The 27,770-nt window shown below is 38.9% G+C and overlaps 1 protein-coding gene across 1 annotated transcript in view; it reads right to left on the bottom strand.

The window, feature by feature from the left end:
* SLC9C2 (solute carrier family 9, member C2 (putative)) overlaps window positions 1-16,269 on the bottom strand; it is a 126,699-nt gene extending 110,430 nt beyond the window's left edge. The window contains exons 1-3 of the mRNA XM_006892683.1: window positions 16,143-16,269; window positions 13,051-13,151; window positions 11,575-11,703 (exon numbers count right to left, since the gene is read on the bottom strand). Of these exons, the coding sequence (XP_006892745.1) occupies window positions 11,575-11,703; window positions 13,051-13,151; window positions 16,143-16,269 (357 nt within the window). The remainder of the gene's footprint in view (window positions 1-11,574; window positions 11,704-13,050; window positions 13,152-16,142) is intronic.
* Between the last annotated feature and the right edge of the window lie 11,501 nt (window positions 16,270-27,770).

Below are 27,770 nucleotides of genomic sequence, written 5' to 3'. Positions count from 1 at the left end.
ATGGGTGACCCTGGAGGACATTATGCTGAGTGATGTATCTCAGTCACAAAAGGGCAAATAACTGCATGGTGTCACTGTTGTAAAACAGGACTGACCTTGGGGTTGGGGAGAGACTGAGAAAGATGGGTTCAATAATATATACTGCATTGAAACAGATGAGGGAGAAAACTGTTTAAAAGGGATATGTGATTAGATATTATTGTCATGACAGGAGTCTAGATCGAAGGTTACATGGTGGAGTGGACCTGGGGGAGGGTTTGTGAAACAATGAAAGAATTTTTCTTTTATTTTTCCAAGAGGGTAGTGTACTAGGGAGGAGGGTTGGGAAGGGAGAAAAGTGCAACAATGAGTGAATGGAAATCCAAAGTCTCTGTAAATTTTTACTGAAATGAATAATAAATTTAAAGTTAAAAAAAAGATAACTGACCTGTCAACAAAGAACACAGACACAATAGAAACGGCCTAATACATACAAAAAAAAAAAAATCCCCATAAAGTCAAGAAGGCAGTAGCCAGGCTCAAACATTGTGATAAAACAAAAGTAAGCCTCCTAAAAAAGCAATGCGCAAGGAGCTTCAACTACAATCCCAGAGGCACATGGTTCGAATCTACCAGATGCTCTGCCGGGGAAGGAGGGGCCATCTCCTCCTGTACCAGTCAAATCTGATTTGACGGTACACGCACACAAAAATAATAAAATAAAATTTTAAAAAAGCAATGCATGTTGCAGACCCAATATATGTCCCAGAGAAAGGAAGGTAGGAGAAATACATTGACATAGAGTCATATGAACTGCTACAGAAGAAGGTTCCAATGATGGAAGGATGAATGGAAGCCACAAATAAAGAAAATACCTCAAAGACAGGGAACCAGGAAAAATATACAGATGTGGGTTTATAGGAATATCTATGCAAGAAGATGAAAATGATGAAAGAATGGAAGCCATAAATAAACCAAATACACCAGAGACAAGGAGCTAGAAGAAATAAATTGAAGTGGAGAGGAAAAGGAAAAGTAACTACAAAAGAATTGCAAAAGACAAAAGAAATTACAAAGATGAAAGAAAGAATTGAAACTATGAAAAAGCAATATAAAACTTGGAAACTCATCACACTACAAAGAGCATACAGCAAGCACATGTACTACAAATAACAGAAATGTGTGAAAAAGCAATTCAGAATATTAAGATCAAAATGGCAGAAGTTTCCAACATGTTTGAGGGACCAAAAAAGCAGAACAGAAGAAATGAAACAGAGAGTCAGTGAGCTGGAAGAGAAATACCGTAATGAGAAAATACTAGAGGAAAAAGCAGAGAAGAAATGGAAGGAAAATTGAAAAAAAAATATTATCATTTGGGATAACATAATAAGGAACAACATGTATGAACAGAATTTCACTACATGAAGGGGGCAGGGAAAGCACAAAGAAAATTATGGAAAAGATACTAGAAGAAAACTTCCTTAGGCATTATGGAGAACAGGAAAATCTACATTCTAGAAGCTCAGGGAATCCCAGACTACACTCCAAAAGAATAGCACCAAGATATATAATAATAAAATTCTCCAAAATCAAAGATAAGAATAAAATCCAAAAAGCAGTATGAGAAAAACAAAGAGTCACCTATAAAGAGAAACCAATTCGATTATGCTCTGATTTCTCAGCAGAAATCATGAGAGCAAGAAGACAAGAGGATGGCATATACAGAAACTTGAAAGAAAACAATTGCCAGTTAAGGATCCTGTATCCAGCAAAGTTGTCCATCAAATATTAAGGAGAAATTAGCTCCTTTGTAGAAAAGCAAGAACTTAAAGAATTTGTAAAAATAAGACTAACTATACAAGAAATTCTAAGAGAAATCCTTTACACAGAAAACACCAAAAGAAAGTGGATGGATCATAGTAACGGGGGGGGGGGGGACACAAACACACAGTAAAATGGCAGGGGAAAAATCTAGCCTGTCAATAATCACTTAATTCACTTATTGTGAATGGATTAAATGTCCTAATCAAGAGAAAGAGTAGCAGACTGGATTAAAAAAAATTCAAAGCCCATTAATAATTTCACCTCAACAGACTCGTCGAAGAAATAAGAAAAAACCTGAAAATCAAAAGGTGGGAAAAATATATATGCAAACGGCATCCATAAAAAAGCAGGAGTGGAAATGCTAATCTCTGATAAAATAGTATTCTGGATGAAAACCACCATAACAGATAATGAAGCACACAATATAAATAATCAAAAACACATTAGATCAAGAACTTTTAACTTTGTTAACCTCTACACACCAAATGACAGAACTACAAAATACATAAAACAACAGTTAACAGACTTGAAGAAAGAAATAGAAATTGAAGTTGTGGTATACAATATAGTACAGTACAGTACAGTACAGTACAGTACTTACAATACAATACAGTAGTGGTAGGAGACTTTAACACATCATGCTCACCAAATGATGAGTCAATTCCAAATAAGCTCAAAGATTCAGAAGATCTAAACTATACAGACACCTTGACCTTGTGGATGTTTGGATGTTATCAGGGTGTTGCACCCAACTAAAAATCAATTTACTTTCTTCTCAAGTTCACATGGTCCGTTCTCCAAAATTGGTTGTGTATTAGGACAAAAGCAAGCCTCAACAAATTAAAAAAACATTCAAATGATACAAAATATTTTCTTAGATGAAAAAGTCATAAAACTAGAAATTACCGACAAGAGGGTGAAGCTTACAACATTACTCATACGGAAGATAAATAACACCCTACTATACACACTTGCATTATAGAATAAGTAAAAAATGTAATCAAAAATTTCCTTAAAATATGGTACTGAAAATACATGTCCAAACCTCTGGAAATACAGCTAAGGCAGTCTTTAGGAGGAAATTCACAGCAATAGGAAAACACATAAAAAGGGGAGAAAAGAAATAAAATTAATGATCTAACCCAACACCTCTATCAAATATAACCATATTTGATATATATAACCATATATATAACCATAATGTGGGGCCGTAACCTCTAAAAGAAAATAAATTATCAGGCCAACAACAAATCTATGTACATATGTCTGAAATAATCATGCCACCAAATTAATTGTGAGTATTTTTCTCTTGGTAAGTATTAGGCCTACATTCATTAATCTTATTATTCATCAATGCTTATTAGCAGTGTAAAAAAAACAACTGCATATTATCATAGTCTTCAAATGTTAAAGAAACATAGTGTAAAAAATTTTAACGAGAATGTTTCACCCATCAAAGACTTTTCTTTTTTATACATTGGAAAGTATATCGTTTCATTTTGCCAGAAAAATTTTAAAAAGATAACTACAGACCAATATCTCTCCTGAATGTAGATGCCAAAATACCTACCAAAATCCTGGCCAGGTGAATACAAGAGTACACACACACAAAAAAAAATTGTTATGACAAAATGGAATTCATAACAGGTATGAAAGGAAGGTTCACATAAGAAAATGAACCAGCATAATTCATGAGATTAGCAAAGCAAATAACAAGAACCCCATGATCCTATTAATTGATACAGAAAAGGCCATTGACAAAATCCAACACCCTTTTCCTAATTATAACAATCAGCAAAATAAGAATAGAATTTCCTTAACATAATGAAAAGTATTTATGTAAAACCAAGAGCCAACATCATTCTCAATCCAGAAAGACTAAAGGCATTTTCCTTTGCGAACATATCTAGACACAGATGCTCACTTTCACCACTTCTATTCAATATTGTATTAGAAGTACTTACTAAAGTAATACAAGAGAAGATAATAAGAGGCATACAAACTGGCAAACAGGTGGAAAACTGCTGCTATATGCAGACAATGTGATAGTATACACAGAAAACCCCAAGGACTCAACAAAAGCATTGTTAGACCTGGTAGAGCAGTTGAGTAGAGTGGCAGGATTAAAAACCAATACACAAGAATCAGTGGTATTTCTCTACAGTAACAAAGGAAACACATTTAAGAAAACGAATACAAAGAAATACAAAGAAAAGCAATACAATTTACAATAGCCAACCACAAACTAACATACTTGGGAATAAACTTAAGTATAGATACAAACTGTGACTGATTCTGAGAAGAATGGGAATCCCAGAACACTTGCTCGTACTAATGCAAAACCTATACTTAGATCAGGAGGCAATCATCAGAATGGATCAAGGAAACACTGTATGGTTCAAAACTGGGAAGGGTATACGTACTAATGCAAAACCTATACTTAGATCAGGAGGCAGTCATCAGAATGGAGCAAGGAAACACTGCATGGTTCAAAACTGGGAAGGGTATACGCCAGGGATGTGATGTGTCCTATCTCCATATCTTTTCAACCTGTATGCAGAACAGATTATCCGGGAGGCTGGGCTCCATGAGAAGTGTGGAGTTAAGACATTTGGAAGATCTATCAACAATCTGTGTTATGCAGATGACACAACATTGCTTGCTGAAGCTGAGGAGGACCTGCCGCAGAGGGGCAAGGACTGCAGCCTCCAATATGGATTGAGGCTCAACATCAAGAAAACAAAGATTCTCACCACTGGACCAATTGGCAGCATCAGGATGGATGGTGAACAGATTGAGACTGTTCACATCTTCAGTTTGCTTGGCTTCACAGTCAACACTCTTGGCATCAGCTACCAGGAAATTAAAAGACATATTGTGATGGGAAAGTCTGCTGTTAGGGACCTCTCCAAAGTACTGAAGAGCAATGGTGTTACTCTGAAGACTAAGGTGCATCTGATACAGGCCATGGTCTTTTCAATCACTTGTTATGTATCAGAGAATTGGACAATGACTAGGAAGGATAGAAAAAAAATGATGCCTTCGAGTTGTGGTGCTGGAGAAGAGTATTGAATGTACCATGGACTGCCAAGAAAACAAACAGATTCATCCTGGAGAGGGTTAAACCAGGCTGCTCCTTGGAGGCAAAGATTCCGGGGCTTTGTCATGTTGTAAGGAGAAACCTGTTGTTGGAGAGGGACATCATGCTTGGGAGGGTGGAGAGACAGCGCAGGAGGGGAATCAATCCACCTTTATGAAATGGATTGCTTCAGTGAGGGGTAATCAGGATGGGCGTGTCAGAGATGGTGCGATTGGCACAGGACAGAGCAGGTTTTAGGGCTGTTGTACATAAAGGGTCCCTATGAGTCCTAAGCAACTCGGCGGCACGTAACAACAGAGATACAAAAGACTTGTACAAAGAAAGCTACAAAATACTGTTGTTGTTGTTGTTGTTGCTATAGTCACTTGTGACTATAGTGATCTAAACTCTTCTCTGTCCTGTGACAGCATCAACTTTTTCCTTCAGCCTATTGTCTCTGACACACCTACCCACATTGCCCCAGTAACTGAATCAATCTATCTCATCGAGACTCTTCCTCTCCTAAGCTGTCCCTCCACCATCCCAAGCATGATGTCCCTCTCCAAGGACTGGTCCCTCCTTGTAACATGTCCAAAGTATGTCAGATGAAGCTTCAGAATCCTTGTCTCCAAGGAGCAACCTGGTTTCACCTTCTGAAGGATGAACCTGTTTGTTCTCTTAGCAGTCCATGGTATATTCACCACTCTTTTCCAGCACCATAGCTCAAAGGCATCAATTATCTTTCTATCATCCTTAGTCATCGTCCAGCTCTCTAACACATAGCAAGCAATTGTGAAGACTATGGCCTAAATCAGGAGCACCTCAGTCTTCAGACTGGACATCATTGCTCTTCAGTACTCTGGAGAGGTCCTTGACAGCCAACTTTCCCAATGCAATTCATCTCTTGATTTCCTGGCTGCTGGTACCAAGAGTGTTGATTACAGGTTTGAGGCCTTGGACATCAATGAGGGAAGACCAAATGAGTTGTGGGAAAATATCAAGAATATCATCCATGAAGATGGCAAAAGTCATTACAAAGGCAGAAGAGGACGAAAAGACCAAGATGGATGTCAGATGAGACTTTGAATGTTACATTAGAGCCCCGAGAAGACAAAGCCAAAAGCAGAAATCAATAATTAAGGAGCTGAACAGAAGATTTCAAAGCACAGCTTGGGAAAACAAAGCAAAGTATTACAATGAAATGTGCAAAGCGCTGGAGTCAGAAAATCAAAGAGGCCGAACTCACTCAGCATTGCTTAAACGAAAGGAACTGAAAAACAAATTCAAGCCATGAGTGGCAATACTTAAGGATGCTTTGCACAGAATATTAAATGATCCAGGAAGCATTAAAAGAAAATGGAAAAAATATATAGAATCATTGTACCAAAAGGAATTGATGGATACAGAAAAATTTCATGAAATAATGTGTGATCAAGAGCCTGTGGTGACGAAGGAAGAAGTTGATGCTGCTCTGAAAGAATTGGCAAAAAAAAAACAAGGCCCCAGGATGATGCCATATCAATTGACATATTTCAACAAACAGACGCTGCCCTGGATGTGCTCACCAAGTTGTGCCAAGAAATCTGGAGGGCAACTGACTGGAAGAGATCTATATTTGTTCCCATTCCAAAGAAAGGTGACCTGACAGAGGCAGAAATTATTAAACAATATCATTAATATTACATGCAAGCAAGATTCTGCTGAAAATTATCCAAAAATGACTGAAGCAGCACATTAGCAGAGAAGTACCGGAAGTGCAGGCTGGGTTTAGAAGAGGCCGTGGTACTAGGGATATTATAGCTAATGTTAGATGGATTTTGGCAGAAAGCAGAGAGTACTAGAGGAATATCTATCTGTGTTTCATTGACTATGCAAAAGTGTTTGTGTGGATCACAACAAGCTGTGGCTGACTCTGAGAAGAATGAAAATCCCAGAACATTAGATTGTGCTTATGCAAAACCTATACTTGAACCAAGAGGCAGTTGTCAGGACAGAGCAACACTGAATGATTCAAAATCAGGAAAGGTGTATGTCAGGGATGTGTTCTGTCTCCACACTTTTTCAATCCATATGCGGAATAGATCATCCAGGAGTCTGGGCTCTATGAGGAGGAATGTGACATCAAGATTGGTGGCATATTCATAAACAACCTGTGTTACGCAGATGACACAACCCTGCTTGCTGAAACTGAGGAGGACCTGAAGCGCTTGCTGCAGAGGATCAAGGACTCCAGTCTTAAATATGTATTGAAACTCAACATCAAGAAAACGAAGATTCTCACCACTGGGTCAATTGGCAACATCATTATGAATGATGAAGAGATTGAGATTGTTAACAGTTTTAGTTTGCTTGGTTCCATAATCAACAAAATACTACTGAGTGAAAAAAATAAGAGATCTAAACTGGGAAATGTTCCCTGTTCATGAATAGGAAGACTCAATTTATTAAAACTATGATCCTATCAAAAGCAATCTACATGTGTAATGCAATCCCAATACAGATACCAAATTCATTTTTCAAAGACATAGATAAGGCAATTGGCAAGTTTATTTGGAAAGGAAAGAGACCCAAATAGGTAAAGCACTTAGAAAAAATGAAAATGAAATGATAGGTAGGCATGGCACTCCCTGATCTCAAAACCTACTTGTTAGGTGCTGTAGAGTCAAGTATGACTCATAGGGACCCTATTAACAAAAGATCTGAACCCTGCTCTGTCCTGCACTGTCTTCACACTTCTTGTCACACAAGAGCCCATTACAGCAGTCACCATGTCAATTCACATGGGTTTTACTCTCCTTCGCCAAACCCCCACCCTTCCCAGCATCATGTCCCTCTGCAAGGACTATGCCCCTCCTTGCAACATGTCCAAAGTATGTGAGGTGAAGCCTTATCAGTCCTGCCTCCAAGGAGCACTCCAGCTGTACCCTTTCCAAGACATATTTGTTTATTCTCTGTTTGTTGTATATTTGTGCTTTATTGACTCTGTGAAGGCATTTGACTGTGGATAATAACAAGTTGTGGCTGACATTGAGAAGAATGGGAAACCTAGAACACTTAATTGTGCTCATGCAAAACCTACACCTGGACCAGGATGGTGCTGTACAAATAGAATGAGGGAATACTGCACGGTTTAAAATTTAGAAGGGAGTTTGTCAGGGTTGTATTCTCCCTCCATACCAATTCAATCTGTATGCTGAGCAAAGTATCCAAGAAGCTGGACTCTATGAAGAGGAGTGTGGCATCAGGATTTGAGGGAGACTTATCAAAACCTGAATTTTGTAGATGACACAGCCTTGCTTGTTGAAAGTGAGGAGCACTTGAATCACTTGTTGCAGAAGATCAAGAAATGCAGTCTTCGGCCTGCATTGCATCTCAATGTCAAGAAAACAATGAGTCTTACCACTGGACTAATAGGCAGTGTTGTGATGGATGGAGAGGAGACTGAAACTGTCAACAGCTTCATCTTGCTTGTATACACAATTAACACCCTTGGTACCAGCAGTCAGTAAATAAGGAGATACATTGCACTGGGAAAATCTGCAATTAGTGACCTCTTCAAATTGTTGAGGAGTAACAATGTCACTTTGAGGACTAAGGTGCATCTGATTCAGGCCATAGTCTTTCCAATCATTTCCTATGCATCTGAGAGCTGGATCATCAATAGGAATGACAAAAGAATGATTAATGCCTTTGAGCTGTGGTGTTGGAGAAGAACTCTGAACATCCTATGGCCAGCCAAGAGAACAAAACCTACTACACAGCTGTAACAACCAAAACAGCATGGTACTGGTACAACGACAGGCACATACACCTATGGAACAGAATTGAGAATGCACAAATTAATCCATCTACCTATGGTCAACTGATGTTTGACAAGGAAACAAAACCTATCTAATTCGGAAATGATAACCTCTTCAACAAATGTTGCTGATAAAACTGGACTTCTACCTGCAGAAAGCTGAAGCAGGATCCACATCTCATACCATACACAAAAACCAACTTAAAGTAGATCAGATAGATTGGAGTAAAGCCCCAAACCATAAAAATCATAAAAGACAAAATGGGAGAGACCAACCTTAGACAACCTAGTCTATAGTATAAAGAGGCTGGAAAATACACCCAGAAATGCACAACCAGGAGAGAATAACATCAATGCATGAGACCTTATAAAGTCTCAATGTGCATCAAAAACTCCTTTGATTAGAGTGAAAAGAACATCTACTGATGGGGAAAAACATTTGACAATGACATCTCAGATGAAGGTCTCATAATTAAAGTTTACAGAATACTAGTCTTCACACCAGGCTTAAGGGGAAATTCTGCAGTTAGAACCTCTTAAATTGTTGAGGAGTAAAGATGTCAGTTTGAGGAGTAAGGTGCATCTGATTGAAGATATAGTTTTTTCAATCACTTGCTACATATCTGAGAGCTGAGCAATGAATAGGGATGACAGAAGAAGAACTGACGCCTTTGAGTTGTGGTGTTGGAGAAGAGCACTGAACATCCTACGGACTATCAAAAGAACAAACTAATATTTCTTGGAGAGGGTTCAGTCGGAGTGCTTTTAGGAGGCAAGGATGATGAGGTTTTACTATGAAAGGCTATTCCTTGGTGAGGGACAAGATGCTTGGAAGGGTGGAAGGTAAGAAAGACTTTCAACCAGGTGGATTGACATGGTTACTGCTGCAATGGGCTCTAGTGTGACAGGAATTGTGAAGACGGTACAGAATAGGACAGGGTTAAGATCTGTTGCTCATAGGGTCACAATGAGTTATACTTGGCTCCATGGCATCTAACAATATAACATACAGAATATTATTGGGCCTCCACAAGAAAAAAACTGTCAACACAATTACAAAATGAGCAAAAGACACAGGAAGATTTTTCATAGAGGAAGACATTTAGATGGCAAACAGACACATCAAGAAATTCTCAAAATCACCAGCAATCAGAGAGATTTAAATCAAAACCACAATGAGGTACCATCTTGCCCCAGTAGCAGTGACAAAGTTTAATAAGACAGCAAGTAGTAAATTTTGGAGAGGATATGGAGAGAATGGAACTCCCATACACTGTTGGTGGGATTTTAAAATGGTACAACCACTCTGGAAGGCAGTTTTGCATTTCCTAAAAAAAACTGAACAAAGAATTCCCATATGATGCAGCTATTCCACCCCTAAGGATATACACCAAGGAAAATAGAATTTAGACACAGAGATTTGTACACCAGTGTTCATAGCAGCATAACATTCATATTGTTGTTCACAAAATCAAGAAAATAAAAGCAGCCCAATGTCCATAACCAAACAAATGGATTGAGAGAAATTATGGTATGTTCACATGATGGAATACTATGCAGCACTCAGGAGCAAAGATTTTGAAAAACACTATATAACCTAGGAAAAGCTGGAGAACATTATGCTAAAGAACAAACAAATATCTCTTGGAGAAAGTGTAGCTAGAGTGCTCCTTTGAGGCAAAGGATGTGTCCTACATCTCCATACCTTTTCAATTTATATGTGGAAAAGATCAACCAGGAGGCTGAGCTCTATGAGGAGGAATGTGGCATCAGGATTGGAGGGAGACTCATCAACAATCTGTGTTATGTAGATGAAACAGCCTTGTTTGCTGAAATTGAGGAGGACCTGAAGCGCTTGCTGCAGAAGATCAAAGCCTTCAATATGGATTGAATATGATCCAGTGGTAAGAATTTTTATTTTTTGATGTTGAGATGGGTTTCATGTGTATGTTGTTGTTGTTGTTGTTGTTGTTGTTATGTGCCATCAAGTTGCTTGCCACTCATAATGACCCTATGTACAAGAGGCCTAAAAGCCGCTCTATCCTGTACCAACCTCGCCATCTCAAAACACATTCCCACCACTCCACTCACAGAATCGATCCATCTCATTGAGAGTCTTCCTCTCCTGCGCCGTCCCTCCACTCTCCCAAACGTGATGTCCCTCTCCAAGGACTAGTCCCTCCTTGCAACATGCCCAAAGTATGTCAGACAAAGCTTCAGAATCCTTGACTCCAAGTAGCATTCCGGCTTCACCCTCTCCAGGACAAATCTGTTTGTTCTCCTAGCAGTCCATGGTATATTCAACACTCTTCTCCAGCACCACAGTTCAAAGGCATAAATTCTCTTTCTGTCATCCCTATTCATTGTCCAACTCTCCGATGCATAGCACGTAATTGTGAAGACTATAGCCTGCATCAGACACACCTTAGTTTCCAGTCTGACATCGTTGCTCTTCAGTACTCTCAAGAGGTCCCTCACAGCTGACTTTCCCAATGCAATTCATCTCCTGATTTCCTGGCTGCTGTTATCAAGAGTGTTGACTGTGGAGCCAAGTAAACTAAAACTGTTAACTGTCTCAATCTCTTCACCATCCATACTGATGCTGCCAATAGGCCCAGTGGTGAGAATCCTTGTTCTTGAAAACCCCATGTACAATAGAGCTCATGTGTATAATGGAGATTAATTTTACTCAGTAGCAAGTCACAACGGATACTCAGCAAACATAAATTTTCAACACATTTTCACCACATATTTAATGTATATTTCTGCACAACCAAAAAGGTAAACAAGTGAAAATGTGAGATATGTGAATGATCTTCTGTATAGAGTCACATTCCCCATCACCATGAATAAGCAAGAATTCATATTCATTTGTCTTAGAACTTATTCTTACCTGCCAAAACACATTCTTGAGTATATAATAGTCTACATCCAAAGCGGCCACAAATATAATTAAAGGTAAAAAATAGCAATAAAGTGCAAAACTTGGTGTACTTAAGAGAGGGTAGATCATTTTGTGGATCTAAAGTAATAAAGACAAACAAGAAACTTAGTTTTCTAGGTATTAGAAATTTAGAGGATGTTATTTAAAGCAAAAATTTTTTAAACAATATTACCATCTATTACTAATGAGAATTTCTACAAGGCCAGTCCTGACAAACCTGTGTTAGATCTCTTGCTCTATCCCTTTAGACAAGTTGTTAAGTGTGGTCTTCTATTTATCAGAGAAGTTAACACAAGCTGCACAAACATTGCTTGAGGTAAACAACCAATGTTTTCCAAAATGGTTTCCAGTCTTTGGTGATCCCCAAGATAATTCTAGTGATTCACATACAAGTATTTTCCCTTAATTTGACTGTTAGGCATTTCTTTTCATGTTCATTGTGGAGGAGCTGTTGTATTCTCCACAAATCCTTATAATCTCACAAATTTAGGATTTAAAAATTGTTGAGTCAATAGAAAATAATATATAAAAATATATAGACAATAGTACAGATTGATATCCAGGACCAAGTCATTAAAGTTGCATAATAATAAATGGAAAACATAGCAGAGAGTGAAGCTTTTCCTTTGGTCCCTCCTCTGAAATTTGTTTTGATCCAATCAATACTTTGAGCTTCATTGCTTAACCTCCCTGTACTTCAATTTCCTTATCCATAAAATGAGCATAATGAGTTGTAAGGATGAATGAACAAATTCAAAACAAAATATTTAGTAAGCCAACACATATGATTTCTTTAAAAAAAAAAGCAGCACATAAAAACAGTTAGTGCTTATAAGTGCACTCCAGAAAAACAAATGGCTTTTATAGTCCTCAGTAAGTGCAAGCATTATCTTCAATTTTTTTTTCAAAAGGCAATGATTGGAAGTATGTTGCTGGTGGTTGCACTACTTTGCCTTCAAAATCAAGAGCTAATAAGTTCATACAAATTTTCTTGCATGTATATTATACATTGTGTGATGCATGTTTATATTTAATCTGACAGTAATAACCATGACTCAACATGAAAACAACTGTTGCCTTTTATAACTCGTGTCTCCAGAGATATTAAAAAGAATCTGACAGAAGCCAGTGCATGAGTGAGGCACGGGAGGGGAGTGGGTGGAGAAGCAAGAGCAAGGACTCAGAAGCAAATGGAGCAAAGCCCAGGAATGAAAAGTCCCCTCACTTCTAAATTAGGGTCCTATTGTATGTCTCCTTCACCAGATGACTTCTCATTTTCTAATGTTTTAGTAATAGATTACTTTTTTTTTAGTATTTGTTCACATATGGGGACAAATCTATACATTGAGAGGCAAGAGTAGGAATGGAACTTGTTTGGAGTCTTTCTCCTTGAACTAATTCTCTAACTTATTGTACCTCCAGTACCTTAACAAAGCTCTGGGCCAGTTGTCCTACAGCAAATCCTGATAGGGAAAGAATTGACAAGACGAGGACTTCAGAATTCTTTAAACACGCTCGCAAACATCCTAAAGAAATACATGTATGTGTTATTTAAATATAATTTGTAGCTTTAAAATATTTTAATATTTCCTTTAATTTTAAACTTATTCTGAGTGTCATATTATCAAGGATAAATAATTGACAGGTGTTGTAAATTCCATGTCTTAACTCTAAGATTTTTTTCCCCACAGTGAAAAAACTGGCATATGATTCTTTTTTATCCTGTTCTTTCCACACAAAGTCTTTAAGATTATTTTTAAGACATCCATAATAAGACATTTTCCAATCTTTTCTCCATCTACGAAGAATTGATGCCTTCGAATTGTGTTGTTGGAGAGAATACTGAGTATTCATAGACTGTCAGATGAACAAATGGATACATCTTGGAGAAAGTCCAGCAAGTGCCCCTTGGAGACAAAAATGATAAAGCACGTTGCTAGAAGAAGCTATTCCTTGGAGAGGGGCATGAAGCTCAGAAAGGTGGAGTGTCAGTGAAATAAAGGGAGACTCTCGACTTGGTGGATTGACACAGTGACTGCTGCAATGGGCTCTAATGTGTCAGGAACTGTGAGGATGGCGCAGAACAGGACAAGGTTCAGATCTGTTGTTCATAGGGCTGCTGTGAGTTGTACTTAACTCAAGGGCCCTTAATAATGACACAATGAGGAAGATAAGACAATCTGGCAAATACTAAAGTTTGCAATAACTCCCCTCCTGCCCATCCAATAGCACTTTAGGATTGTCACTGTGTTAAGTACCTTACATTAATATGATGGAGAGAAACTGTAGAAAGTCAAACTTTGTATAGACATCATCACACACACACACCAAACGTCCTGCGGTGGAGACATGTCTCTTTAATGGCACCCCTCCACCTAGTTTTCAAGGGTGTACGTTTTAACAAGGAGACCACTTATCTTTCTCTCTAAGAGCAGCTAGCAGATTCAAACTGCCAAAATTTTAGTTATCAGCTTGGTATGTTACAATATATCATCAGGACCCCCATATCTTTATAAAACAAACAATAACATTGACTCAGAATCATTTCATAGCTTCCAGTGGGTTTTCAGAGGCTGTAAATCACACGGGAGAAGATTATCTATCTTTCTTTCTCAGAGCAGCTGGTGGATTCAAAGCAGGTGCCTTTGGGTTGGCTGCACAACTTCTTACCTGCTGTTTTGTTTTGTATCATGGAGTTGGAACCAACTAACCCTCCAGCAAGTTTTCAGAGGGAATAAATCTCACAGGAGACTATCTATCTGTCTTCTGCAGAACAGCTGGTGGATTCAAACTGTGTACCTTTGGGTAGGCAGCACAACTCCTTACCACTAAAAATGAACAGAACTCCTTCACCCACTGTTGTTACTGTGTCTCATTGAGTTGGAGCTGACCCATAGATGACCCTCCAGCAGGTTTTCAGAGGCAGTTAATCACACTGGAGGAGATTGGCCATCCTTCTGCCAAGAAGCAGCTAGTGGAATCAAACGCCTTTCAGATTACAGCACTAATTTTTACTACTCGACCACCAGAGTGATATAGAACATTTCCTATCATCATCCTAAGTTATACCATAGTTTTACCCTACATATCTACAGTGTCCATGAATCAGAATCAAATCAATAGCACCTAATAACAAGCTACAGCACCTATGTACAATTAAACAACCAGCAAACCGATGGCTGTTGAGTTGATTCTGATTCATACTGACCCTACAGAATAGAGGAGATCTGTTCTATAGGGTGTCCAGGGCTGTAACTTTTACAGAAGCAGGACGCCTCACCTTTCTTTCACAGATTGGCTGGTGAATGCAAACATCAACTTTTCAGTTAGCAGTCAAGCATTTTGACCACTGTGCCACCCAACTCCTACATTAGTGTCCTCCATAAAGCCAGAAATACTTCTGAGTTTCAACCATAAGGAAAAACTACATTGACCAAACAAATAGAAAAATACATTTGTTATACTATTTTAAAGGGCCCCAAGGGAAATAATTTCACTTTCTGGCACAGTTGAGTAACACTGAAGATATTTGCTATGTGTTTTATTTGACTATTCTCTTCCTCCTTCCAGAAAGAACTTTAAAACAGCTGAGGTTTTTCTACATAAATTTTCTTTTACAGTATTTGAGAAAGCTTTCTCTAATTACTAACATTATAGGTATCATTTACCATACTTGCTGAATTCATAATCATTATAAGTCCTCTATTTGTGAAACCGAATCTCCCTCTTGGGTTGGTGGTACAGCTATTTCTCTAAAGAAAAAAAATCACATCAAGAATGCCATAACAGAACAGGTGAAATTTATGAAGTCCTCTATGTAAACTGGGGATTGTATGTCCGAGCGCCATCTATCTATTGGTTTCACACACTCTCTCCTCTCCTAACTCCAATTATTTTGGTCAGGCAAGGCCTGGCCAAGCTGATGATGTAAGGCTCTCCTTCATCTTTGTTAACGGAGCGTCCTGACTAGACCTTTAAAGTTGTATTTACCACATTGCATTGTGATTCTTTGTTGGCCTGTCTCTCTCATGAGAAGGTTCTTTGATGTTAGAGTCTGTCTTTCCTTACCTACCACATTGCTATGCTCAGCAAAAGTTAATTAAAGGAACATAGTAGACATCACTTGTAATTAAATGAAACTAGACTGATAGCATTCACTGATATTCTTTCACTATACAGCAGCAGCAGCAACAAACCACAGCTCACTGCTGTTGGATCAATTCTGGCTTACAGTGACCCTAAAGACACAGTAGCACTTCCCCTTAGAGGCTCCAAAGCTACAAATCTTCATGGAAGAAGAAACTGATTGCTGCAAACTGATTACATTCTCCCATTGACTGACTAGAAGATTCGAACCACCACGCTTTTTCAGTTAGCATCCCAGTGCTTAGTCTATTTTGCAGAACTCATTCTTTTATTCTATTGGGCCTCCTTTTTTGATGTAGTTGTAATCACTTTCTACATGAGAAAAGGTTCAGAAGTCAGAGGAAGGATGAGAATTCAAAATAGCCACCTACCTCCCATAGCAATAATAAAACAGAGAAGCACTATGAAATGTGCCTCTTCCTCAATATATCTAGTGGGCATCCCACAGACTAGTTCAACTGTGTCATTATTTTTTTGTGTCTCAGGAAGGCTACTCATTTTGCTTGATTTTTCAATCCTAATTTGAATTAATATGTAAGTTGACACGTTCCACGATTACAGAGTAACCTGTCGAAAAAAGAAAGAAAGAAACCATTGCTGAAGAGTTGATCCCAGTTCATGGCAAATGTTTTACAGAGTAGACTTACACTCCATAGGGTTTTCTCGGTTGTAATCTTAATGTGCTCAGATTGCTGTTGTTCTTGTTGTTCTGTGTCATTGAGCCACTTGTAACTCATAGTGATCCTATGGACAGCAGCTCTGAAGCCTGCCCTGTCCTGAACCAGTCTGACTCCAACACACCCCACCAATTGTCCCAAGTCACTGTATCAATTCTTATGCAGGGCCTTCCTGTCCTGTACTGTCCCTCCACCCTTCCAAGCATGATGTCCTTCTCCAAGGGTTGGTTCCTCCTGGCTACATGCCCAAAGTATGCTAAGCAGAGCTTCAAAATCCTACCTTCCAAGGAGAAACTTTTCACCCTTTCCAAGACAGACCGATTTGTTTTCTTGACCGTCCATGGTATATTCAAGACTCTTTTCGAGCATTGCAATTAATTCTTCTGTCATCCTTGGCATCAGATTACCAGACCTTTCCCTTCCCACCCCCAAAGTATTGCTGGATAGATTTGAACCACCAAACTCTGGGTAAATAATTGAGTGCAAGCTCTTTGCAACCCTGAAAGACCTAACCTGTTACGATATGCAAAGAGAAGAAAATGAGAGCTTGCTGAGATCTAATTTATCCCCACACTTTCTACCTAAAATTGGACCACACTTAGACCTGAGCACCTTTTATCCTTCCACATCACACGCATTAATCCCTCTAACGGACTCATGGAGTACTTAATAGGAAGACTAATTGCAGTGTTACTGTTTCTTCCTCATATCAAGGAGGTGTGTGTGTTTGTTATAGCATGCACTATTGTCAAGATATGCTAATATGTTTGCCTTTCCTATCCATTGGGTTGAATTTCTCAAAGGCTAGGATTAAATATCAGTTTTTTAAAAGTTGTATATATGGCACATAAGGTTGCTGTTGTTATGTGCCATTGAGTTGCCTGCGACTCATATAGCAACCCTATGTACAACAGCCCTAAACCCTGTTCTATCCCTTGCCAATCTTATTGTCTCTGACGCACCTATCCCCATTAACCCAGTGACAGAATCCATCCATCTCATCGAGGGTCTTCCTCTCCTGCACTGTCTCTCCACCCTCCCAAGTATGACATCCATCTCCAAGGACTGACTGATCCTGCCTTGCAACATGTCCAAAGTATGTCAGACGAAGCTTCAGAATCCTTGCCTCCAAGGAGCAGCCTGACTTCACCCTCTCCAGGATGAACTTGTTTGTTCTCCCAGCAGTCCATGGTATATTCAGTAGTCTTCTCCAGCACCACAGCTCAAAGGCATAACTCTCCTAGCATCCCTAGTCATTGTACAGCTCTCTGCAAAGACCATGGCCTGTATCGGGTGCACCTTAAGTCTACAGGCTGATGTTGTTGCTCTTCAGTACTCTGAGAGGTCTCTGACAGCAGACTTTCTCAATACAATTAGTCTTTTTTATTTCCTGGGTGCTGGTACCAAGAATGTTGATTGCAGAGCCAAGCAAACTGAAGCTGTAAACAACCTCAGTCTCTTCACCATCCATCATGATGTTGCCAATTGGCCCAGCGGTGAGAATCTTTGTTTTCTTGATGTTAAGCTTCGATCCATATTAAAGGCTGCAGTCCTTGACCTTCTGCAGCAAGCACTTCAGGTCCTCCTCAGTTTCAGCAAGCAGGGTTGTGTAATCTGCATTACGCAGATTGCTGACGAATCTTTCTTCAATCCTGATGTCACACTTCTCCTCATAAAGCCTGGCCTCCTGGATAATCTATTCCACTATATACTGAAAAGGTATGGAGATAGGACACATCCTTGACTCACATCCTTCCAAATTTTGAACTATGCAGTGTTTTCTTGCTCTGTGTTCTGATGACTGCCTCTTAGTACAAGAACAGGTTTCACATAAGCCCAACTGAGTGTTCTGGGATTCCCATTCTTCTCAGAGTCAGCCACAATTTGTTGTGATCCACACAGTTAAATGCCTTTGCAGAGTCAATGAAACACAGATAGACATTCCTCTGGTACTCTGTTTTCAGCCAAGATCCATCTAACATTAGCTATAATATCCTTAGTGCCACAGCCTCTTCTAACTTCATCTTGCACTTCAGGTAGTTCTTTGTTGATGTGCTTTTGGATAATCTTCAGCAGAATCTTGCTTGCATGTGATATCAATGATACTGTTCGATAATTTCCACACTCTGTCAGGTCACCCTTCTTTGGAATGGGAACAAATATCGATCTCTTCCAGTCAGTTGGCAAGGTGGTTGCCATCTAGATTTCTTTGCACAACTTGGTGAGCACATCCAGGGCAACATCTGTTTGTTGAAATATGTCAATTGTTATTCCATCAATTCCTGGGGCCTTGTTTTTTGCCAATTCTTTCAGAGCAGCATCAACTTCTTCATCACCACAGGCTCTTGCTCATCTCCATAAATACATAATGAACTGAATTCTTTGAGGGAGAGAGAAGCAAAGATAAACATCATTTTCTTTGTTCTCCATGGGTACAACCAATTCTAGAATTTATTTTTATTGTTCCAATGCCATAACCTCCCCTTTCCTCTTTCAGCTTCCTCCAAAATCCAAAATGGGATATAAGATCACAGTTGAATCATGTCCCTTAAGACTGAAAGTAGGGGTGGGAGTGAATAACCTAATAACAAAATAAAAAGCACTAAAATTAAGTGAAGTAGAAACTAAGTAAGGCCCTTTCCTCTGACCAATGCAGCCTCACAACAAGGTACATGGCTGGTAAGTCAAGAGCAGGAAGAATTTCAGCCCTGAACTCCATCTCTGCTGGTTCCGTTGTGTAAGTCATGTTGTTGTTGTTGTTGTTGTAAACTGTTGAGTCAGAACTCATAGCTGACTCTCAAATAGGTTTTCAGAGAAAACCAGAATATGATCACACAGGAGACTGCCAACCTTTCTCCCACAGAGCAGCTGGTGGATTCAAACCATAGTTCTTCAGGCTGGCAGGCAGGTTCTTACCTCTATCTAGGTCACCAGAGCTCCCTGGTATATGTCATATGCACAAATACAGGTGGTGGTCATAAGGATTTGTTCTACTTTTGTGTCTAGACTTAAAAAACACCAAGAGGTTCTTGGAGTATCCCAATCATAGTTAGGATTCTTTTTTCTTCTTCTTCTTTTTCTCTCTCTCTCGTGTACTTGATTGAACTACAGACCACAATTCTGGTGTGAAGCAGAGGTTTGAATCAGAAATGCAATTCAGATGCTACTTCTGCATATCACATCATCTGACCTCCAAGGTGCTCTTCAAGTGGCTGTTATCTTCCAACCCTGCTGTGCCCTCTTAATCACCATAGCATCACCCGCAAATCAAGCACTTCTCTAAAAACCAAGACCAGAGGTATCTTCTTCCAAGCTTAAACTGGTTCCAAGTTGAAGCCAAGATGAAGACTGGAAAACAAAAACATGCAGTTTGCCAGTCAGTTTGCCAGTTAAGGTACTGTTAACTGGTCATTCACACAGAAAGAAAAGGCCCTTCCTACTTCCCATTGGTTTCTGATCAACTTGCTTTCATTCTGATTGGCTAATACATGCTATACTTCCCCCCCAATCCAGAAGAAGCTAAGTAATATTATTCCAAAGTATACTAGTCTTAAAGCTCAAGTTGTGTCAGTACAACTGTTTTAACTGATTTCCCCTAGTATGATATCTGAAGTGATATATAAGATATATATGAGATACTGATTACGTCAGGAAGCCTATTCTGTGTTTTTGTATCCTCTAATCTCTTCACCAACGTTAATCAGTTGAGAGACCCTGACCTCTTCAATGTTACTTTATTTCTTCTTTTTTATTTCCTTTCTACCTCTCCCTTTTCAATGTCTCTCATATTCCTAAAACATTTGTTCACATTAACTTTGAATCCTTAGCTTATAATAGCATTATAAATCATTCTTCACAGGTCAAATAATACAAAATCTTGTGCTGTCCAGCATAGTACAGTTTTTTACTCAAAAACAGTATAAATATTAAAGAAATTATAATTGCTCATTAATTTGTTGTTTATTTCAAGGAAGATATTTTGTGACCATGATTCTATTCTTTGATTCCTGAACCAACTATTCAAAGTTCACACATATCCTCTTGCCCAAGGCCCCAGGATAATAACAGAGCTGTTTCTATCATCAATCATCTCTACTAAGTATAAAGGAAGCTTTAACAAAGTCCCAGTTTCTACTTGGCTAAAGTTTTAGTTTGCTCTGCATTTGCCCCTCATTGCAGCAACCATATTTGATACCAAACATCATCACCCCAAAGTATTTGTTTCTCAACTATGAAAAATTACAGGGATCATGGGGCTTTCGTTTTTTTTGGGGGGGAGGGGAAGCTGCCTTAAAATCATATCTAGTTGGAGAAAGAGCTGACCCTTTTCAAGGCTTCCTTGTTACCTCTCCAACTCTTTAAGTTTTTTGCCTTCCTCTTTTCACTATTTTCCATTCTCATTCCTCTAACTTCTGTTGTCAAAGTTCTCCTGAGCTTCAGTTCTTACAGTTTCTCATCCTGCCCTTATTTCATGGTCTCAATTACCAAGCGCACTACCTCTTTTGCCATTTTCATCCTCATTTTATCTATCCAGGTTGCCACTTGGTTGTGTTGTGCATTTACTTGTGTCTCCCCCCAAATACATATATTTAATGATGAAATGTGGAAAACATGTGATCATCTCTCCCACAATGTGATATAGTTTTGTTTTGTTTTTAACATTTAGTATTATTGATTTCAATGAAAATTTACAGAGACTTTGGATTTCCATTCATTCATTGTTGCACTTTTCTCCCTGCCCAACCTCCCCCCAACCTGTTTGCTCTTCTCTTTGAAAAGTAAAATTCTTTCACTGTTATACAATCCCTCCCCCCAAGTCCACTCCACTAGGCAGCCTTCGTTCTGGACTCCTGTCATGACAATACTACATAATCACATATCCCTTTTAAACAGTTCTCTCCCTCATCTGTTCAGTACACATACTTTATCCCATCTTTCTTAGTCTCCCCCAATCCCAAAGTCCTGTTTTACACAGTAGCACTATGTAGAATTTGTCCTTTTGTGACTGAGATCTTTCACTCAGCATAATGTCCTGCAGGGTCACCCATTTTGTATAGTATTTAATGCGTTCATTGTTTTTCAATGCAGCATAGTATTCCATTGTGTGAATATACCACAGCTTCTCTATCCATTCATTTGTTGATGGGCACTTAGGTTGTTTCCAATCTTTTGCTATTGTGAACAAAGCCACGATATATAATAGTTTTAAGAAGATTAAGCCCACCATAGCCCTGATGTAAGGGACAGTGTCTTACAATGCAGCTTGTAACATTTTTTATGTCACAAGAGGTAATAGGAAAGGAAAGTGGACCAAGAAAGGGCACCTCCGTAACAGCAAGAAAGAATCCAGGAGTGGTGTGTGACCTTTAGGACTCAGGTGCCAGGCCTTTTGGGCTACGAAGTAACTCGAGACCAGGGAAGGCAAGGACACATGGAAATGTCCAAGGAACAGACGTTGAAGGAAACAAGGACCTTCCTTCAGAATCGATAGAGACAGGCTCTTCCCTTAGACTTGTCATCTGGAATTTGGACTGCTAGACTCCTAAACTCTGAGAGAATGAATTTCTGTTTGTGAAAGCCATTCCACTTGTTAACAGCTATCTCTGTTGCCACAGGACTAGATCCCTAATTTACTTTGACTTTGCTGACACTAAGTTTGGTTCTCCCCTCAGCTGCACTGCTGCAGATCATTTTGAATGAAGGCTGGTTCAACTTAGATCTAGCTTGTCTACTATCTCTTCAAGCTCACCTGGTTCACTTGGTTCACTTGGGCCTTGCAGGTAAGATTCCAACCTGAAATTTCAAAAATCAGATTCTCCATGGCTTTTACCAAGTATGTTCAAAGTTCAAGAAAATGTGAATAAAAGTCAAGTGAGTCAGTTTTAGATTGCATAGTTCTGAGAGCTAGAATAGAACATAACCAAAATATATTATTGTTGTTGTTAACTGCCGTCAAGTCATGGGCAGCTCATAGCGACCCTATGAACAAAGGACCTGAATCAGGGAGCTTTACCAAACACTGTCCACCATGGGTAATCATTATTGCATTTGACACATCAGTATCAGTGTTCAGCATCACAGCAACCACAAGTTACCTTTGTACAGCAAATAGACCAGTGCTATACCACTTAGAAGAATGCTTGACCAAACACAGTTAAAAGCAGGCATGAGGGGAGCAGATTAAAATCACCCACCTTTGGCTTAGTAGCATCACCTTCTGTCCACTAGGCCAACTGAGCTCTCTCTATATTGTTGTTAATTGCCATTGAGTCACAGGTGACTCACAGCAACCCTATGAACGAAAAACCTGAACACCTGTATAACTTTCATCATTTCTTCAAGTTCATAGGGTTTCTGGAGGCAAGCTATTTCGGAAGTGGATGCCACTCCTACTTCCTACTTACTGAATGAAATTAAAACCTTTACGTTCACCAAAAAAAAATATGCATCTGAATACTTACGGCAAGAAGCTTTATTCATAATAATCTAAAACAGTAAACAATCCAAATGTTCTTCAACTAGAAATAGTTAAATAGAGACAATAAAATGTCTCTATATTGCAATTTTTTCCTAGGCAGCTCAAAAACTGGGGGTGATGTTAAACATATTTCATCATTTTTTGTGAGGTCGATAAAATAGATTCTAGTAGCTTTGGAGAGTTGAGGGCTGAGTCTGTCCGGTGTGATTTTTCCCAAACATGCTTTCTACTAACGGACTATCCCATCTGACTGAAATATACACAGTTTGCTTAATCATAGTTCTCCTAACAACATAGTTTAGAGGTGGGCGTGCGACTCAGACAAGATCAATCAGATGGTTCCTCAGGTTGTAATAGCATTTTTGAAAGGGAATTATTTTTTCTTCCATTTGGGCTGTAATTTCAGCCTAGAGTGTGTAGAGGTAATCATCCTAATTAAATGCAGAGTGCTCACTTACAGTCTTGAAAGATTCTAGGAGATGTCACCTTAGATATCTCTGACAAATTAACAAATAACCTTACAATCCCACACTAGGTTTGATCTCCCACTATGTGATATTCCTTAGTTGGAGAAAATTTTTGTCATCCAGAAAGGCTAAGAATGAGACACAATATTCAAACCCAGCATGTACTGTCTCTTTCAAATCTTCTATTTGAAAATGGAAATGTCCTTTTCAGCTAGTCTCTTCACTCTCACATTTTACTAGAACAGTCTAGGAGGCATTAATTAAAACACTCCACCTAGAACTGTCCTTTAGCAAGATCACGGATTTCATTACAGAAACAGTAAGTGTTGCCAAACTTACCACCATCACATAACAAGGGCTTCTTTCTCCAACTTCCAGTAATACTGTCTTCTTTTCCCTACTCATTTCTACTAATAGCTCCTCAAGGAGCTCTAGTTTCCAAATGGTTCTCAGTTACTAACCAAAATGTTGATTCTTCCAACCTGCCACCTGTTCTGAGAGAGAGACCCAGTGATCTGCTCCCACAAACAGGACAGTCTAGAAGACCCTATGCAGTCATCCTACTCAGTCACAGGGAGTGGAAAGATCAGCACCTAATACCAACAACAACCACCCAGAGGCCTACAAGTTCCTACCAATACTCTGCTTTAGCCCTCTGGACATTTACCAACACTCACCTCTAAACGTTTTCACCTTCTGCCTACTTCCCAGGTCCAATGCCATATAAAGGTTATGCTGTATCAAATTCTGACTTACATTAGCTTTCCATTGGTGCATTAAAAAAAAGAAAGAAAAACAAACTCAAACCGATTAAAACAACAACAAGCCTTTATTTCACTCACAAATTCGCAATTTTGGCAGTATAGGACAGAGGCAGTTTGTGCTCCATTCAGCATCGGCTGGGATGGCTGGACTAGGAGACTCATATGCGCACTGGTTCACTCATTTAGTGGGCAGCTTGGTTGTGACCGGTGATAGGAGTCTGGCCAGAGTTGTCAGCTGAGGCCTCAGTCCCCTCCATATGAGTCTCTCCAGAGGCTGCTTTGCTCTCCACATGGCATCGTGACTGGTTTCCAAGAGTGAGAATTTCCTGAGAAGTAGGTGGAGGCTTGCTTCATGATCTTTTATGGTCTAATCTTGGAAATTACATACTAGTGCAGTCATAAGCCTGCCCACATTTCAGAGGAGAGACCACCGACCTCATCTTTTGTCAAGAACATGTGGTGTCACAGGAGACGCTAGGGTGGCCTCTTGAACACAATCTACCACATCAAACCCGAGAGTGACTGTCAGATCTTTACAACTTAGGGTATCACATTAACTTAAGTCAGCAGTCTGATTGCTTTATCTTAGACTAGAAAAGTCATTCTCAAAGGCAAGACCACAAGCCAATTTAGATTCACGATGAAGATTCATATGAGGAAAATGAGATCAATATGTGTGTATTAAAATTTACCCAACTTACTGCATCCACTGAAAAAAAAATTAAAAAAAATTTACCCAACTTAAAAAAGGTAGAGTCTTACACTGCGGTTATAGTTTCCGTTCTTTTCTGATGCTAAGATTACTTTTATTTTATGAAATGATCACTCAATCATTGCCATAGAGTTGGAACCAACTCATAGCTGGCCCTCTAATGGGTTTTCAGAGCAAGTAAATCACATGGGAAGAGACTGTCCCTCTTTCTCCCACAGAGCAGCTGGTGGATTTGAAGCACCTGCCTTTGGTTTGGCAGCACAACTCCTTACCCACTCAACCACCACAGCTCCTTTATTAAATGATAGTGATCAAATACATTCAAATTCACTGTCATTTAGTCATTTCTGACTCAGAATGACCCTCCATCAGGTTTTGAGACTGTAAATCACAATGAGAGGTGGCTGCCCAACTTTCTCCTGAGGAGCCAATGGTGGATTTGAACCTCAGTCTTTGGATCTATGCTACCAGAGCTCCCTAAATGAAAATGACAGCAGACAGAAATTGTTTCCTTAACAGCATCATAGCAATCCCCTTCATCCTCACCTTTTAAAAATACTCTTTTGATCAATGAAATTTAAAAATGGTAAGAACTACTGTCTAGAAGTTAATGTGACACTGAAATTTGTCCTGATAACCTCTCATATAATGTAGAGGCTTTCTTTGAAGCATTCATCATTGGTTAGGTGTTCAGGAAAAGTCATGCAGCTACCTGTATTACCGTTCATGTTCAAACCATAAGGACATTTTATCTATCCTATGGCTATAATTCAACAAAATAATAAGTAACAAACTAGACGAGCCAAAACCCACTGCCACTGAATCAATTCTGGTTCATAGTGACCCTGTAGGACAGAATAGAACTGTCCCATGGGGTGTTCAGGATTGTGAATCTTTATGAAAACAAACTGTCACATTTTTCTTCTTTGGAGTGATGGTGGGTTTCAACTGCTAACCATTGGATTCATAGTAGAATGCTTTAACAACAGTACTACCACGGTGCTTTCTCAGTAGGAAACAAGAGGTATTATATATTTCAAAACAGACTAAAGCTATAGGTTTACAGATACAAAGAAATACTCAAATCTCCTATCAAAGGACTCTTTGAAGTCAGAGCTAGGAGTCCCTTGATAATCACCATGTTCACAAGCCTGTGAAGCAGTAGAGAAGTAATGTAGTGGAGCAGATACAAGCTTAGGAAATACAAGGTAGAGGGAAAATTATACATAGGATCATAATGTTGGGGGCTTGTTTACTGGAGGACTGGCATTGAAATGGGACATTAGCACAAGTAAGATACAGTGATAAGGATTCAGAAGTCATTTTCATAAAAGAGAACATGATCTACGAATGATTGATTGAAGAGGCAATGAGTTCTAAGAAAAAGAAAAGGAGTACCAAAAGAAAAGAAATGTTTATCTCCTAAAGACTTACTATCTTACAGGCTATTTAGATACAAAGATGCACAAAATAAAGCCTCAACCCTCAAAAAGTTTACAATTCACTTGAAGGAAGAAGCATGTGAACAATTCCACTACAGTATGAGGCTATATTTGGGCACCTCAAAGACCGGAGGTTGAGTTCTGCCTAAAACTAGGGGTAGGGAAGTCATGGTAAGAATTACAGATTACTCCACCAAAGGTCAGGATTGAACTTGGAGACATTCTCATAGTTTAGAGGTAAGATGAAGAAGAGCAGCTTGCACACTAGAGGAATCACGATGGCATATAAGTAACAATACAATGCTAGTTAGCATAATGAAACAAATCAAAAGCTACAACAAAGATTGAAGGTATGGACTGACAAATTAATAGAGAGGAAAAGGCTTTATTCTAGAAGATTTCTTGAAACTCCCTGGTCATATTTAGGAATCTGAAATGAGATCCAGGAATTCTTTGCTGGTCACCAGGATCAACATGTCTGAAGAGTAATATTAAAAATCAATGCTTGGAAAATACAGTCAGAGTAGAAACAACAAAGATGGTGTCCGGCCTTTCCCCAAATTACTTTAGTGCTTAAGGGCACTAGACTTGTAAAAATACACTGTGTTACGAGAAAGGAGCGAACACCAGTCTCCTTTGTAATCCCTTGTTTGTCAAAATAGAACTGGTTCCCCACAGGGTTTTCAATGGCTGATTTCTGAAAGCAGAGTGCCAGGTCTTTCTTCCAATGTACCTCTAGGTAGACTCAAACCTCCAACCTTTCCGTTAGCAGCCAAACATGCTAACAATTGGCACTATTCAGGGAACCCTCATTCTTTGCACTACTCCATAAAAACTAGATCAACCAGTGAAGGTAGTGACAATTATTGCTCTTGTTATTTTGCTTAAGGCAATTGAAACTTTGTTGCTTATATATAAAAAGATCTCAAAATTTTAAAAGTAGGGATTCAAGTTACAAAGCAGTATTATCTCAAAACCATGTCTGAGAAAATGTCAATTGACTAGGTAATAATGGATTGTTAATTTCTTTTCCTAAACCATCCCCTCTCTCCAGTAATGTAAAACTGGCTTTCAGGAAGGGACAAAGAAAAAGAATAAGAACAAGGAATAAAAGTTTTCAAAAATCTTTTTTCTTACAAAATGCTTCCAAAAAGAGTAGTAGAAGTTTCAGGGCTTTATTATATAAACTAAGGAGTATAGGTAGAGATGATTTTGAAATTTCCAATATAATACCAAATCTAGTATTTAAAAGATAAAAATTATACAACAAACAGGAGGAAAGTGGCATGGAGTCTAAATATTACCCAAACTGCAGAACAAAGGAAGTCTTATAAATAGAAAACTAAACAGGGTTGTGTTCATCAATTTAAAGATAAATCATAAGTAAGGCGTTTACTATGGTTCTCTATCTAACAGGTGAAATTTAATTTGTACTTTAAAAAGTTAACATTTTAAAAAG

The sequence above is a fragment of the Elephantulus edwardii genome, unplaced genomic scaffold (genome assembly GCF_000299155.1).
Source record: "Elephantulus edwardii isolate Elephantulus edwardi_28Jun2011 unplaced genomic scaffold, EleEdw1.0 scaffold00117, whole genome shotgun sequence".
NCBI classification, from domain to species: domain Eukaryota; kingdom Metazoa; phylum Chordata; class Mammalia; order Macroscelidea; family Macroscelididae; genus Elephantulus; species Elephantulus edwardii.
The sequence above is the reverse complement of the archived record's forward strand: the minus strand, read 5'-3'. Positions and strand labels throughout refer to the sequence as shown.